This window comes from Sus scrofa, chromosome 18 (assembly GCF_000003025.6).
Source record: "Sus scrofa isolate TJ Tabasco breed Duroc chromosome 18, Sscrofa11.1, whole genome shotgun sequence".
NCBI lineage: Eukaryota > Metazoa > Chordata > Mammalia > Artiodactyla > Suidae > Sus > Sus scrofa.
In genome coordinates this window covers 23,744,096-23,758,511 of record NC_010460.4, presented here as the reverse complement: position 1 = coordinate 23,758,511, position 14,416 = coordinate 23,744,096, and the positions used below count along the sequence as shown (strand labels likewise).

At 33.9% G+C, this 14,416-nt stretch overlaps 1 protein-coding gene across 2 annotated transcripts in view; it reads right to left on the bottom strand.

Moving 5' to 3' along the window:
- Positions 1–14,416, bottom strand: part of WASL (Wiskott-Aldrich syndrome like) — a 67,329-nt gene that overhangs the window by 31,005 nt on the left and 21,908 nt on the right. For both annotated transcript variants that reach the window (XM_003134725.5, XM_021079051.1), the window contains exons 2-4: positions 4,583–4,717; positions 2,502–2,588; positions 634–730 (exon numbers count right to left, since the gene is read on the bottom strand). In XM_003134725.5, the coding sequence (XP_003134773.1) occupies positions 634–730; positions 2,502–2,588; positions 4,583–4,717 (319 nt within the window). The remainder of the gene's footprint in view (positions 1–633; positions 731–2,501; positions 2,589–4,582; positions 4,718–14,416) is intronic.

The window sequence follows — 14,416 nt, the reverse complement described above, 5'->3', positions numbered from 1 at the left end:
TGAATTTAAAGCTCTCTACTATTCTATATCATTCTCTAATTTTTTTACATGTATTAATTAATATATTAAACTAAACTCCTTATGATTTCATAATCTACAACATTAGAGATAAAAGAGAGACAAGGTATTACAGGTAGTGTTTACAACTTTGCTTATTTGCTTCTAGACTTGCCTGAAGTCTTTGTTCACAAAATATAAAATACCTTTTTAAGTGTAACATATTTAAAGTGTTACAAATAACGCCATAAAAATGCAAATTTAACAGCCAGTATATATATATATATATATAAAATGTTATCAACAAAAGGTTATTGGAATTAATTCTTTAATAAATCCAAAAAAATTCACTCTCAATAAAAATATTACTTCTTTTAAGATAAGAACTGAAACCTGTTTTTTTTGTAAAGGGTCCATCCAGATAGTAAATATTTTGTGGGCCATTACAGTCTTTTGTCGTAACTATAAAATTGTGGCAAAAAAGCAGCCAAAGACAACATGTAAACCAACAAGCATAGCTTTGTTTCAATAAAACTTTATTTATAAACTTTATTTATAAAACTAGATGACTGTTCCACGAGTCATAGCTTGCCAGCTCCTGTTTAAAGGAATTAAAACAGAACAAAAAAAGCTTACCAGATTTCCTCTGTCGCCGGCCCAACAAGTCTGTAACTGCTTTTCGGAATTTTTTTGCTTCTTCTTCATTGGCAAAATTAAGAGCAACTTGACAGGTCTGAAATATTTTCATCAAAAAAAGTAAACAACAAAACCTACAAATTTAGCTTTACTGAACAAAAAAGTTAATAATCAACAGAAGTACATTTCTGAAGAAGGAAAGCTTAACCTTACTAGCAGTCAATAACTTACTTTATGACCTGAATAACTTAAGATAAGGTGAAAACTATGAAGCAGATAGAGAAAAAGACTACCATCAGAGAGGTTACCTATCACAGTAGGCAAATGTTAAACTGAATATTTACTTCATCTTCAGCTTAAAAAAAAAAAAAAAAGTAAATAGAATCCGATCCTTCAGTAGACCTCTACAAGTGTTTGGATTTGAAAAGGCAAATACTAGCAACATTGATCAAATGCAGATCAACTCTATCTTTACTAGTATATGTTTTTATTTTACAGCTTACTTATAGGTATTACTTAAGTTATAACCTTACTGCATGTAAACTACTAAACATGCGGAAACACGCTGATATTATGGCATTCAGTCCACACTTTTATATATGTACATGTATTTATGTACTATCAAGGAAAGTGTGAAAAATAATGAAGAAAATACTTTTTGCAGTAACATGGATGGACCTAGGGATTCTCACACTAAGTGAAGTAAATCAAAGACAAATAGCAAATGATATCACTTATATGTGGAGTTTAAAAAAATTGTACAAATGAACTTATTTACAGAAACAGAATCACAAACTTTGAAAACAAATGTATGGTTGCCAAAGGCGGTGGACTGGAGTTTTCGGATTGGCGAAGGCACACTTTTGTACATGAAATGTGTGATTGATGGGAACCCGCTGTATAGCACAGGGAACTTTACTCAATAGTCTGTGATAACCTATATGGGAATGGATATGTGTGTATGTATGGCTGAATCACTGCTGTAGAGAAGAAATTAATACAACATTATAAATCAACTATACTTCAATAAAATTAAATTTTTAAAAAATGAAGGAAATACTTTCTGAAAGGATGGATATATCATCTAATCCAACTGTTATTGTAGAATATTTAGGACACACAAATATGAAAACAAAACAAATTAAAATCACCCATAATCTAGTCACTGAATTTCTGTCAATATATGGTATAAAAATACTGACATTTTCAATGTATATGCAATACATTTTAAAAATTCTGTTTTTTTCCCTCATTTATTGTATTTTAATACTCTTTTAGGTCATAAACTCTTCTTTCATAAAATAATTTGAAGAGCAATATAATATTCAATATTTAAAAATTATCATGGATTAGTGGCTTCATTTTTATACATAGGAAAACCAAAACCTAGAGAGGTTAAACTATTCATCCAGAGTCATGCAGAGAGGTTCAGCTATCTGCCCAAAGATATAGAAAATAAAAAAGCCAAAAAACAAAATTAAAAAACCCTTTTCTAAATACGAAATTAATTTACAGCATTCTTTGAAACCTTTAATTATTATATATTTTTTCAGCCTCACTCACACATGTGAAAGTTCCTGGCCAGGGATCAAACCTATGCCATAGCAGCAACCCAGGCCGCTGCAATGACAATGCTAGATAGATCCTTAACCCACTGCGCCACAAGGGAACTCCTGAAACTTATTTTTAACTTTAAAAATCTTAGCCATTGCTTCCTATTAAGCCATAATATCTGTGAAGGGCCTTTCACAAGTAAAGTAATTCTTTATATTTTATAAGATGTTTACACAAAAAGCTCATAGATACTTTCTGTAGACAAACGTAAAAGCAATTACATTAAATAGGGCAATAAAGGAAATATGACTTACATCTCCAGCAAAGGTATGAAAATATCCTCTAGGACTATTATATACAAAGTTATTGTATAGCTCTTGTTCCCACAATAGTTTCCCATCCTAGAAAAAAGTACAAGTTAAAATAAGAACCAAAAAGAAAACCTCTAGGAATAAAAACAAAGCAGATGACTCATACTATGGGAATTGTTTATATTAATACACATACACAGACCACATACATGTATAATACCTAAGTAATGTATCACATTATAAGTAGTAACCAAACAGTAAATATTAGAAAATGTTTCCATCATAAAAACTATATATCAAGTGAGCTGAATTCACTATGCTAAGATATAATCTCATCAGCCAAGAATTCCCAAATACAGTCACCTGGGCAAACATAAAACTTAAACAATTACTAGATCATCAATGTTGGACAGAAGGGGTACATGCACAGACTATCAGTGCATATTTAGACTGTGTGCTATCAAATATTACAGGAGTACTTTATTCTCTTTTCCTCAATTATACAGATGCTGGGAGGGTCAAATATATCTTCTCAATACTGCTCATTAACAATCTTTGAATTCCTAACTTTTGCAGAGTGGTCTCCTAGCAGAAAGAGACTGATGATTAAAATGCGCAAAAGTTAAACTATGGTTAAGAGATCCAGGGATGACTGTCATATCTATAGCTATAGTACAAGAAATATAATTAACCTTAATACCAAAAGTAGCTAATTGCAAGTATTCAGCAATGGTTATCTATAATTGGAGATATATAGTTAGAGAAATATAATCATTGCCTTATTCTGAAATGCAAGGTTCTACCTAGATCACAATTTAAAAATATTTAACAACGCTATACACACATTATGACCACTATAATGGATTCCTTTCTTCTAAGTGGAGTTATATGTATATCTGATTTCTAAACAGTGCTTCTCATTTCTCAGCTGTCTTGGGGTATAGAGAAGTGGATGTTAAGACTTACTAATTACAAAGTGCAGTAACTTAAATCTCATTTAATCTCATGGAAATACTTTGCAACAGACCCAGATGGTTATGCCATTATACAAATAAATAAGCTAGAGCCCAGAGAAGTAAAATAGTTTGATTACAATCTATCTAACTATAAATATTATTCAGGAGTTCAAAGTCAGTTTTATTTTTATTTTTTTTGCCACATATAAATATTAAGAATTTAGTATTTTAAAATATCAATTAAATGAATACTGTTTTTATTTTGAATTGGTTTTATTTAAAATTTTCAGAAACCCGATTAAAGTATGTAATTATAAGTCCAGTAACAATTCTAGAAAAATATACATACAATGCCAAAACTCCTTAAAAACAAGTAATACCATATTCCATAAAACATGCATTAATATCAACTGCCACATGTTGGCCAAAAATCAGTCTCTATAGGAAGAAAAGATTTTAAAAGATAAATGGAGACATCTCAGCAAAAAGATTATTTTAATGTAACTATCAGAGACGAATACCTGACAAAGGGAATCCAATCTAAGGCAATGTGGATTTATGTTTGAGAGTGAGGGATATAAAGCTGTGAAAATCTGAACATTCCTATGTTGAGAAACACCATAAAATGGGCAGCAAATACATTATTATGGATATTACATGATGCTTTAAACATGGGCTAAAGTAAATAAGTACACACCAAGCTAAAATACAGCTCCACAGAAGAACAAATATACTAGTCTGAGGGTAGGGTGGAATAAAAAAGAGTGTAATCAGAAAAGGAGAGAATGTGTGGAAAGTCCAAGACCAAAAGGAATAAAAATAGACATACCAACAAAACCTTTAATGTGTAGAAAGATAAAACAGGGAACTATTCATGTTCTGGCCTAGGGTATGTTCTGAATTTGGTCACAATGCCCATGCTTCAACAACCAGAATCAAGCTTCACTCTTTTAATATTTTTTTTTATTTTATGATTTTTATTTTTTCCATTATAGTTGATTTACTGTGTTCTGTAAATTTTAATTTAATTTAAATATTACATACAGGATAAACAAATCTATACTAAATTACAATTAGGGTAGAAAATCTATTCACCTACAGTTTAAGCGGAAGCAAAACAAAACTCACCTTGATATCAAATATTCTTAAAAAATAAGATCTCTGTGGATTGTCCTTAACAAGACAAGCAACACCACTACACTTCTTTGACCACATACAGTTCCGATCTGCTGCATATAACTGTACCACTGCTGAAGACATAGTCTGCAAAATATAAAATTTATGGCCATTAGGTTCAAAATAACACTGAGGTAACTACAAGCCTTGCTGACACTTAGACTGCAATCTTACGAGAGACAAGAACCCCTCACCAATCTCCTAAATTCTGGATCCAAAGAAACAAAAAGGTAATAAACATTTGCTGTTTTTTTGTTTTGTTTTGTCTTTTTTTTTTTTTTTGCCATTTCTTGGGCCGCTCCTGCAGCATATGGAGGTTCCCAGGTTAGGGGTCGAATTGGAGCTGTAGCCACCAGCCTATGCCAGAGCCATAACAAAGCGGGATCCGAGCCTCGTCTGTGACCTCCACCACAGCAATGCCAGATCCTTAACCCACTGAGCAAGGGCAGGGACCGAACCCGCAACCTCATGGTTCCTAGTCGGATTCGTTAACCACTGCGCCACGACGGGAACTCCTGAAAATAATAATCATGTTTTGTAATTCAGGAATCTCACTCCTAAACCAGAAATTAAGAAAATTCTATTCTATTCTATTCTATTCTGCTTTTTAGGCCCATTCATGTACCATGTGGAAGTTCCCAGGCTGGGGATTGAATCAGAGCTGCAGCTACTGGCCTATGCCACAGCAACATGGGATCCAAGCCGCACCTGCAACCTACACCACAGCTCATGGCAACAGTGGATACTTAACCCACTGAGGGAGGCCAGGGATTGAATCCCCATCCTCATGGATATTGGTCAGGTTCATTACCTCTGAGCCACAACGGGAACTCCAAGGAAGTAATTTTAAATATAACAAATACTGTTATATAAAAATTATTTTCAGGAGTTCTCGTCATAAATTTAAATATAAAAACAAAATATTTATATGAATACATATTATTTTTTAACAGAAGGAAGTGAAATTACTAGAAATAGGAGAAAATTAAGTAATTTGGTGCATCAGTTTGATGAATACTGGGCATTATAATAAAAATAGATTACATTAAGATTTAAAGATGACACTATTTTGGTTAGTTAATTATGCCTGGGGAATTGCCCTCTTTTGATAAAAGAATTCCAGAGATCTATTCTATAAGCAAGTCTTCTAATAAAATAAAAATGTAAGACCAGTGTACTGGAGGTCAAAATTTCAGAAAGACTTTCTTTCCCAGGTAATGGTGCTTCATGTTGTTCTTAACTTTTGCAGACCAAACTCATCTTTGAATTTCAGACAGTAATGAGCAGGACACAAAGCAGCAGGAAAAGTTCCACAATAGCCATTTTAAAAATTATGAAAATAGCCTGGAAACTAGGACACTGGGTTTTAAAAAAGTAGACTGAAGAATGTTGGTATGCCTTTGGCCTGCTCAAAACATACCTATGTTCTGCAAGAGCCCGGTTTCAGCCCAATAGCTCCACAGGCTCCCTGATCCTAAACCCTAGCACTGAAAACTTCAGAAAAATAGATTTTGCATATATTATCCAAAGATGTTAAAGACCAAGTTGAAAATTTTAAAAATCAGATGAGAAAATTTGTTTTCAAAAAAAAAAAAATCATATAAATTGCAGCCCTTTTAGTAAGGTGCTATCAAAATGCATTCATCTCTAAAGAGAAAAGCAATTAGGAAACTAGATACCAAGGAAAGAAAAGTTCTAAAAATCTTACTTTTTAACCCGAAAACAAGAAGTTATAGCTTGAAAAAGAAAAAGTGTGTTATTAAATAGAGTCTGAAATTCCACTATGGAAATCCCCTTGGCCAAAGGACCAAATATTAACATTGTAAAAACAATGTCTCACTGTATATGTGAACTTAAAAACAACCCCCCCAATTCTATTTAAACATTTACATAAATTTAAAACAAATTCTTAAAACATTTGCTTTTAAGAAATAAAGACCTGTGAAACTATTTTATAATTTTCCAAACATGGTTGGCATTACAAACATATTTTAAAATAATTTAAAAAATTTTAATACTAGAGAACCCAACTAATCAGCAATTTTCAGTAACAGGATTTTCAAAATTTTGCTACAATATTGTTGTCAGTCCAAGTGTTCCTATTTCATTCCTTCTTATCTTCAACTGGCAAAGTCTGAAAATTATATAACCACAGAATCCTATAAAGGCCTTTTTCTGATTAATACAGAATAATTATGGTGAATGCAAGACTAACATAACATTTAATATACAGATGCCAGAAATAAAAAAACCAGTGACTATCCCTAAAACTCTAGATTGACAGTGGCTTAATTAAGTTTTTAAAAACATTCCTTCCATTCCATTACTTCTTGCCTTTCATAATCAAGAAGGTATTACTGAAAAACAACCTAAGGACAAGTGCTTAGGAAAGAAAACTTATTTCATATTAGCCCAATAATATTAGGGTTAAAATCTATAAATTAAAAGGAAAAAAGTAATATATCAATTTTTATAGAAACAGAACCTGTCCTATCTCATGCATTCCTGATACTTCAGTACTGAGTTACTGCAATAGCACGTCAGTCCTCAGAACTTTCACTGTCAAGGGCAGAAATAAGATAGAAGATGAATTCTGGGATGTGAATCCCTCCCACTGTCCTTTAGTAGGGCACTTCTACCTCTCAGGGACTGACTCTACATCAGTCAAGAAGTATCTCCCTGACTCTCTAGGTTGAAATGACTGCTTTTACTTCATGTTTCTTGAATACCTTTTTGTGTATCTTAGTTAAATTCTTGTTATGTTATAGGTCAAAAATAGAGTAATTTACTATATTGATTTTATCCAATAAGTGGACTGTAAATTCCTTAAGCATCTAAAATAGTTTTATAAGCCTATACTTCACCTATATTTTGCCAAGTAAGCAAACACGTGTTAAATTAAAAATTGCATACTCTGATTTTGACAACGCTACTACGATAATGAATAAGAGGATGACCTTTATTTTAGGGGATTTTAGTATATGGGATATGTCAGCAACTTAGTCTCAAGTGACTTAGAAAATAATATGCATGTATGTATATATATACACATAGAGGAACACATCGTAAAATGTTCTAAACCTCTGACAAATACAGATGACAAATACAGATATACTGGAATTCTCTGTGTTGCACACACAACTTTTCTTCAAATAGGAAATTATTTTGAAACAAAAAATTAAAAATACAAATGATTCATAAAAATGTAAGACTCTTAAACCCCCATAGTCACGACAGTCTGTGGGAAGGTGGCTCTCAGAAGCACTGCTACCTCTACTGCCACACTGACCCAAAACGAGGAAAACTGCCACTTTTTGCAAGTCCTTCTACACCAATGCCAACTTTGTTAAAAGGAGTTTCGTCTTGACTAAGACTCAAATCACAAACATCTACCGTTCTATAGTTTAAATTCCTTCACATTATCAAAACAACCATCTTATATAACAGGTCAGAATAAGAATTTAAGGTCAAGAAAATAAATGTTTCTTTATTATAGAATCAGTTAATGACAGAGAAAAGATGGAAAATACCAGGATTTTTAGATCCTTGCTTGATAACCAACTGCCTCTAACAAGTACTACTACTTAATACTATTTGAATAATTGTCTGGAATGATTATTTTAATAATAAAAAATATACAATGGTGTTAAAATAATTTTTAAAACTATTTTTAATAAATACTAAAAATAAACTGAGTGTGGAAAAAGAAATCATGAGTAATAAAGAACAGTCTTTTCTGCAATCCCAATGGCCTACATTAATAGTCAAAACATTTCAGCCTTTTAATGTGTGTATGTGGCCCCAAGTTCCTAAAAACTAATCTAGGAAAATCCACCTTAAGTTTCCTTGTTCCCTTCCTCTCTTCCTCCCTCTCTTCCTTCCTTCCTTCTTTCCTTCCTCCCTCCTTCTTTCCCTCCCTCCCTCCTCTCCTTCCTTTTTTTTAAGGCCACACTGGTGGCCTATGAAGTTCCTGGGCTGGGGTGGAACTGGAGTTGCCGCTGAAGCCTAGGCCAGCCGTGGCAACACCACATCCGAGCCACATCTGCAACCTACGCTGCAGCTTGTGGCAACTCTGGATCCTTAACACACTGAGCGAGGCCAGGGATCGAACCTGAATCCTCACAGACACAATGTCAGGTTCTTAACCCATTGAACTACAATGGGAACTCCCACCTTAGGTTTTCTTAATATATAAAACCTAAGATTTAAACATGTTACTAGATTCTCTAATGATATACTCACATGAGATATCCCATTATCCTGAACATGAAATTTTAATAAGAAACATAACAGGAATTTTAAAAGTAGAGAAAGAGAATTTGGTTATTCCTCAATTAAAAAATTTAAATATATAAAATTTGAATTCTTATAACTACTTAATTATACAGTACTCTCAAAGAGTAATTTCCTAAATAAAGTATAACACCCCAGTCACATGGCAATCTAAAAAAAAAATACAGAAATCACCTACTTAAAAAACAGAAACAATATTCATAAGTGATGAATACCAGTAAATATCATCAAGAAAAGAAAACACAAATAATCCACTCTGAAAAGAAGAGATTTTTATCATCTAATAATTCCCACAATGAGAAATAAACAGAAGAAAAAAGAAAAAAAAAAAAAAACAAGGAAAGGGTAGAGATTTTAAAAGAAAGCATCAAAGTCAGAAGACTCCATAAAAAATAGTATTTTTAAAAAACAAAGCTAGAGGACTGGAAGAGGAGGTGTATAAAAGCCTAACAAAGAATAGTGAAGAAAAATGGAGACATAAAAACAGCTATTGCCTTAGGGACCAAGCACAAGCAGTCTTTTAGGTCTTATTGGCTATTTAAGAAAACCGGTGTCAGGTGCATTCATCCATCAAATGTTTATTGAGTACCTTCTATTAACAGGGGACTGTGACAAACGGGGGTGGGGTGGGAATAAAAATTGGGTAGAACATAAAAATGAACTAGACATGGTCCTCCTGAAACCTATGTTCAAATGGGCAAAGAGACAATAGTAACTACTACAAATACTACAAAGGGAAAATCTGGTATGCAAGGAAAGTATAAAACCTAGCTAGCATGGGAAGGCTTCCCTAAAGTGACACTGTACCTGAAAGATGAAAAGAGCAAGAGCAGGGGAGGGGGGGCCAGCGCAGAGAAGAAACATCATTCTAGATAAAACATCAACAAAGACCCTACCATGAGAAAGTGCTAGGGGAGTCTGGAAAGATGTGTGGGGTGGAAGATAAGAAAGAAAAGGGTGGAATGGAATGAAGTTACAGACTTCATTTGATATTAAAGTTAACATTAAACATCTTAACTCTGCTTCAGAGAGATAAACAGCCACATACAGTTTGGAACCCCTGTCTGGAGAGGTGGTACAGTGGGTTTATCGTTCCTGTATTGGCCCTTGGTGCCTCTCAGTAGTCAAGTTCTTATATACTTTCCTCCCCCATTGACTCTGGGTTTGTCCATATGACTTGCTGAACCAATAAGACCTGGGCAAAGTAGAGCTTGAGAAGCACCTGCACATCGTGGCCTGCCCTCTTGGAACGGCTGCCCTAACGCCTGGAGACAAAGACCACATAGAGAACATGGCCCCAGTAATGTTTCCTGCCCTTGCTAAACCCAGTTCCCATTAGACCTGCCAGGTGAATGCCACTGCATGAGTAACTCTTAGTGAATAGGAAATACTAAATAATAGAATGAAATATAGAATTAAAAAGTCATTAAGGAAGCAAACATGCTGAGAAATTTCAAGTTCATTTGGTAAAAACAAAGAACCTGGAACAGGAAAAATTATGATCGCTGATGTAGCTAGTATACAGGGGTTTCCCCATTAGTACTCACAGATACAAAAAACAACGCTCTGAGGAAGGATGCCTAATGGAGTGCTTCCTTAACAGCAGAGTTGTTATAACTCCTTTGCAGTCTAGCTCACGTACCAAGAAAATAGGGGCAAGCATTACTTACACAAACTTGCTTATGTGGGATAGTAATAAATTTATAAAACACTGAGAGAAAAGCCTTTAGTAATTAGGAGGGATGAAAAATATTACATAATCAAAGATATTATAGTGTTAAAGAAGAGCTATAACAGGCGACAACTCTAAAAAAGTCTTACCATGTTCAAGAGAAATAAATTCATGATAATTTGCACCTTACAGTAACAACAGACTTTGGAGCAAGGAAACACAGCACAGTAAAATATATGGTACTCAAAATGTTCACATAGATGACCTAGCTTATCACAGTGGAGTTCAAATAAGTTTAGTTTGGTATATTTAAACCAGGGTAAAGAAGTAGCACATTTTAGAAAGATTTCCATCAAAGCCATTAAAATAATTCAAATCTTCAGAACCTTAAAATTATCCAAAACTCAAAAACAGACAAACAAAAATTACCCAGAACTACTCAGGTAACTGGAATTTTCTAGATCATCAAGAAAAATACTCAATTCATTAAATAAACCATAGTTCAGCTACACAATGGCATACTACACAGCTGCTAAAAAAAAAGAGGCTAAGTCATGAATCTTGAAAGATACATTGCTATGTGAGAAAAAAGCAAGACATAAAATGAAAGGTATAGTATGCTAATATTTGTACACAACAGCAGGAACAAGAATAAATAATTTGCATTTCCCCAAATATGCATTAAGCCATCCTGAAAGGGGCACAGAAACATTGTAACAGTGGCCAACTGTTTAGGGGTTTTGTGTGTGTACATGTGGTTTTGTCAGGCAAGAAAAGACTGGGCAAATGTAGGAGAGGATGGAAAAGAAACTTTTCACTTTCTTTTCATACATTTTATTTTAAACTATGTAAATATTTTAGCTGTTCAAAAAGTTAAATACTGATTTGAAAAATACACAAAGAAACACAAAAGACCTACTCTGATCACATGATGGTGAGTCTCGGAAAAATAAAAAGACCTGATCTAGAAATTACAACACAGGAAGAATTTCTAGTAGCTTTTAAAAGACTTCCCCTTAAAAAAATTTAAAAGTAAATATTGCTGAAAGTAGCACAGTACAGTGTCTAAAGCTATAAAGGAAGAGAAAAGCAAGCTTTGGCTAGTGCAGGGAGATAGCCTAGGTCTGTAATAAAGGTCAAAGTCTATGATTTCTTTCACACACTTTCCCTCTGAGTATTTTGAACTCTTAAACATGACTAATCAAGATAAGCAAGTTTAAAATTCAATTGGCTCTGTCTCCCACATTTGTTATTCTATATGCAGCAATTCATAAGTATCCAAACTTTTAAACACAGTCACAGGAATGTGTGAACATATTATATATATAAGCACATTTGATTTGCTTGACTTTCATATATACAATCAAGCTGGGCAAAGGACATGCAAAGAGAAGGTTTATCTGAGAATCTAAGAGTAAGCAACAGTTTAAATTCAACATACAATGTAACTAAAGACTTTTGAGACCCTCCCATACCTACTGCATAAGTATTAGGCCAAAAAAAAGGGGAGGGAAGTAGGATAGGCAAGAACCTTTCTGAGGTTGTTTTTAAAATTTATACTTTATTACAATTTTAGAGACTAAAAATTGTAATGTAAAACATTAACAGTGACCTAGTCAGTAATTTGAAAACAGATTTACTCAATAAACTAGAAAGCTCAATGCTGCTAGTTTCAAAAGGCAATTTTTACTCAAAAAAGCATAAGCCAATATTTCCAACTCTGGTTATTATTCTTGAATTGAATAACCATGCATAACTAGATGTGAGACTGAACCTGTTCAAAGGAGTAGGAAACTGACTGTATTAAAAGGTAAAGTATATTAGTTTTTCTTTTAAAGGAACTCTACCATTTAATAGATCAAAACTTGTGGGTAGCCTGGGTGAGGGTGGGAGGAGGATATGAGGATTTATATAATATAATACTATTCTGTAAGACTACATTATGTGCTATAAAGGCAAACACAAGCTAACGGTTTTCTCTTTAAATGGAAAGGTGACTCTTGCAACCCATACCACATTTAGTAACTTGAATGTTCTGTAGTTTTTAAATGTGAAAATATTTGGGAACTAATTCACTTTGAGTCAAACAGACCTTTTACAATGCTACTGTCCTCCCCAGGTAAGGCCTTTATCTAGGTGGCAGGGAGAAGGAGAGGAGGTGGGAAGGCACTGCTGGATTCTGGGCTCCTCCTCTTGCTCTCTGGGGCTGCAATAGTCTAATAAGGTCACCAACCACACACAGCCATTTAAATTTTGAGCTGAAAATTCAGTTCCTTAGTCCTATTAGGCACACATGTTCAACTGCCACATGTGACTCTTTAACAAGTAGTAGACAGCACAGATGCAAAACAGACCCATCATTATATAAAGTTCTACTGGACAGCACAGCTTAGAAAAGTCCCAGGGAAGAGATTTCATACAAATACTTTTCGGCATAAGGTTTGGAATTTACAAGGTCAAGAGTAGAAAAGAGTTGGGATTATTAGACAAAGGAATATTCATAATAGTAAGAATGAACAAAATCATATTTATTCATAAAATGTCTGGCTAACTTAGAGACTAAACTTGAATGGGACATTAAATTCATTTTAACAAATATTTATTATGTGCTAAAAATAGAAAGATAATTAGGGATGCTCCTTGTCTTCAAAAAGTTAATAACCTAGTAAGGAAGATTTGCTTTAAGAATAACTACAACAAAGTATTCTACAGGTACCAAAATGAAAGCAGACATAAAATGCTCTGGGAAGGCTGAGAAGCAAACTTTGATTTCTCACTGGAGACAAGGTGAGGGCAGAGAAACAGGGATATTTCAAGGAAAAAGAGTATGAGGATACTCTGGGATAGATTACAACACTTATTAGCTATGTCATTTTAGAGAGTTACTGACATTCCCTATACATTTCCTGATCTGTAAAATGGGAATAACATTACTAACTTCATGGGTTATTAAGATACAATTAGTCACACATAAATACATGCAGGCACATGTAAAGTACTCTGAACAGTTCCTTTACCACAGGGTTCTTAGAGCTCAATAATACACAGAACGTGCTCAGAAAGCTGCTTGGTATCATATGTACTTATTGAATATTAATTTTGATATTCATTTATTGGATTTATCAACTATTATATTTCCAACCAAATAATTTTAAAAAGCTCTACTACCAGCTTACAAAAACTAGTAATTGGATAACTAGTTTTCAGCAAGCTGGTTAATGAAAACAGAGAATCAGAAAAAAACCTTCTAAAAACATGAAAAACACTCTTACACCTTTACTATCAGCAAATCTAGGATTGAGGTTGTTAACTAAAAAAGCACACCAGTATAGTAGAGAATAAACATTGCTTTAGGTTAGTAAGAGATTAAATAAATAATCTGGAACTATATCTTATTAGGATTTTCACTAGCCTATCATATATATACATATGATAAGCCTACCTTGCAGGCACTGCCTGTCTGCCACCCCCAATACTTCTAGTTGTTAGAGATCTGCCACCTGTCCCCAGGGACAAGCACAGCTGCTAAAGCTCAGCCAATTAACACTTTCTCCCGGGAATTTAGAATTCTCAATAGTCACAGGACTGAGGAGTTCAGGAAGGAGATGACTGTAGTTGAGAGAAGTTCCACTGACCCCTGCTGCAGTCCTCAGAGCTTCCCAGTCTCCTGTGGTTCCTGAAACTTTATTGCACAATACTGTTTTGGATTCCATGGGATCCTCTGGTAGCCAATAAATTCCTTTTTCCTTAGGCCAGCCAGAACTAGTTTCTGTTACTTGTACTGCCCCCACCAACAAAAATCCTTAACTAATAATGCACTT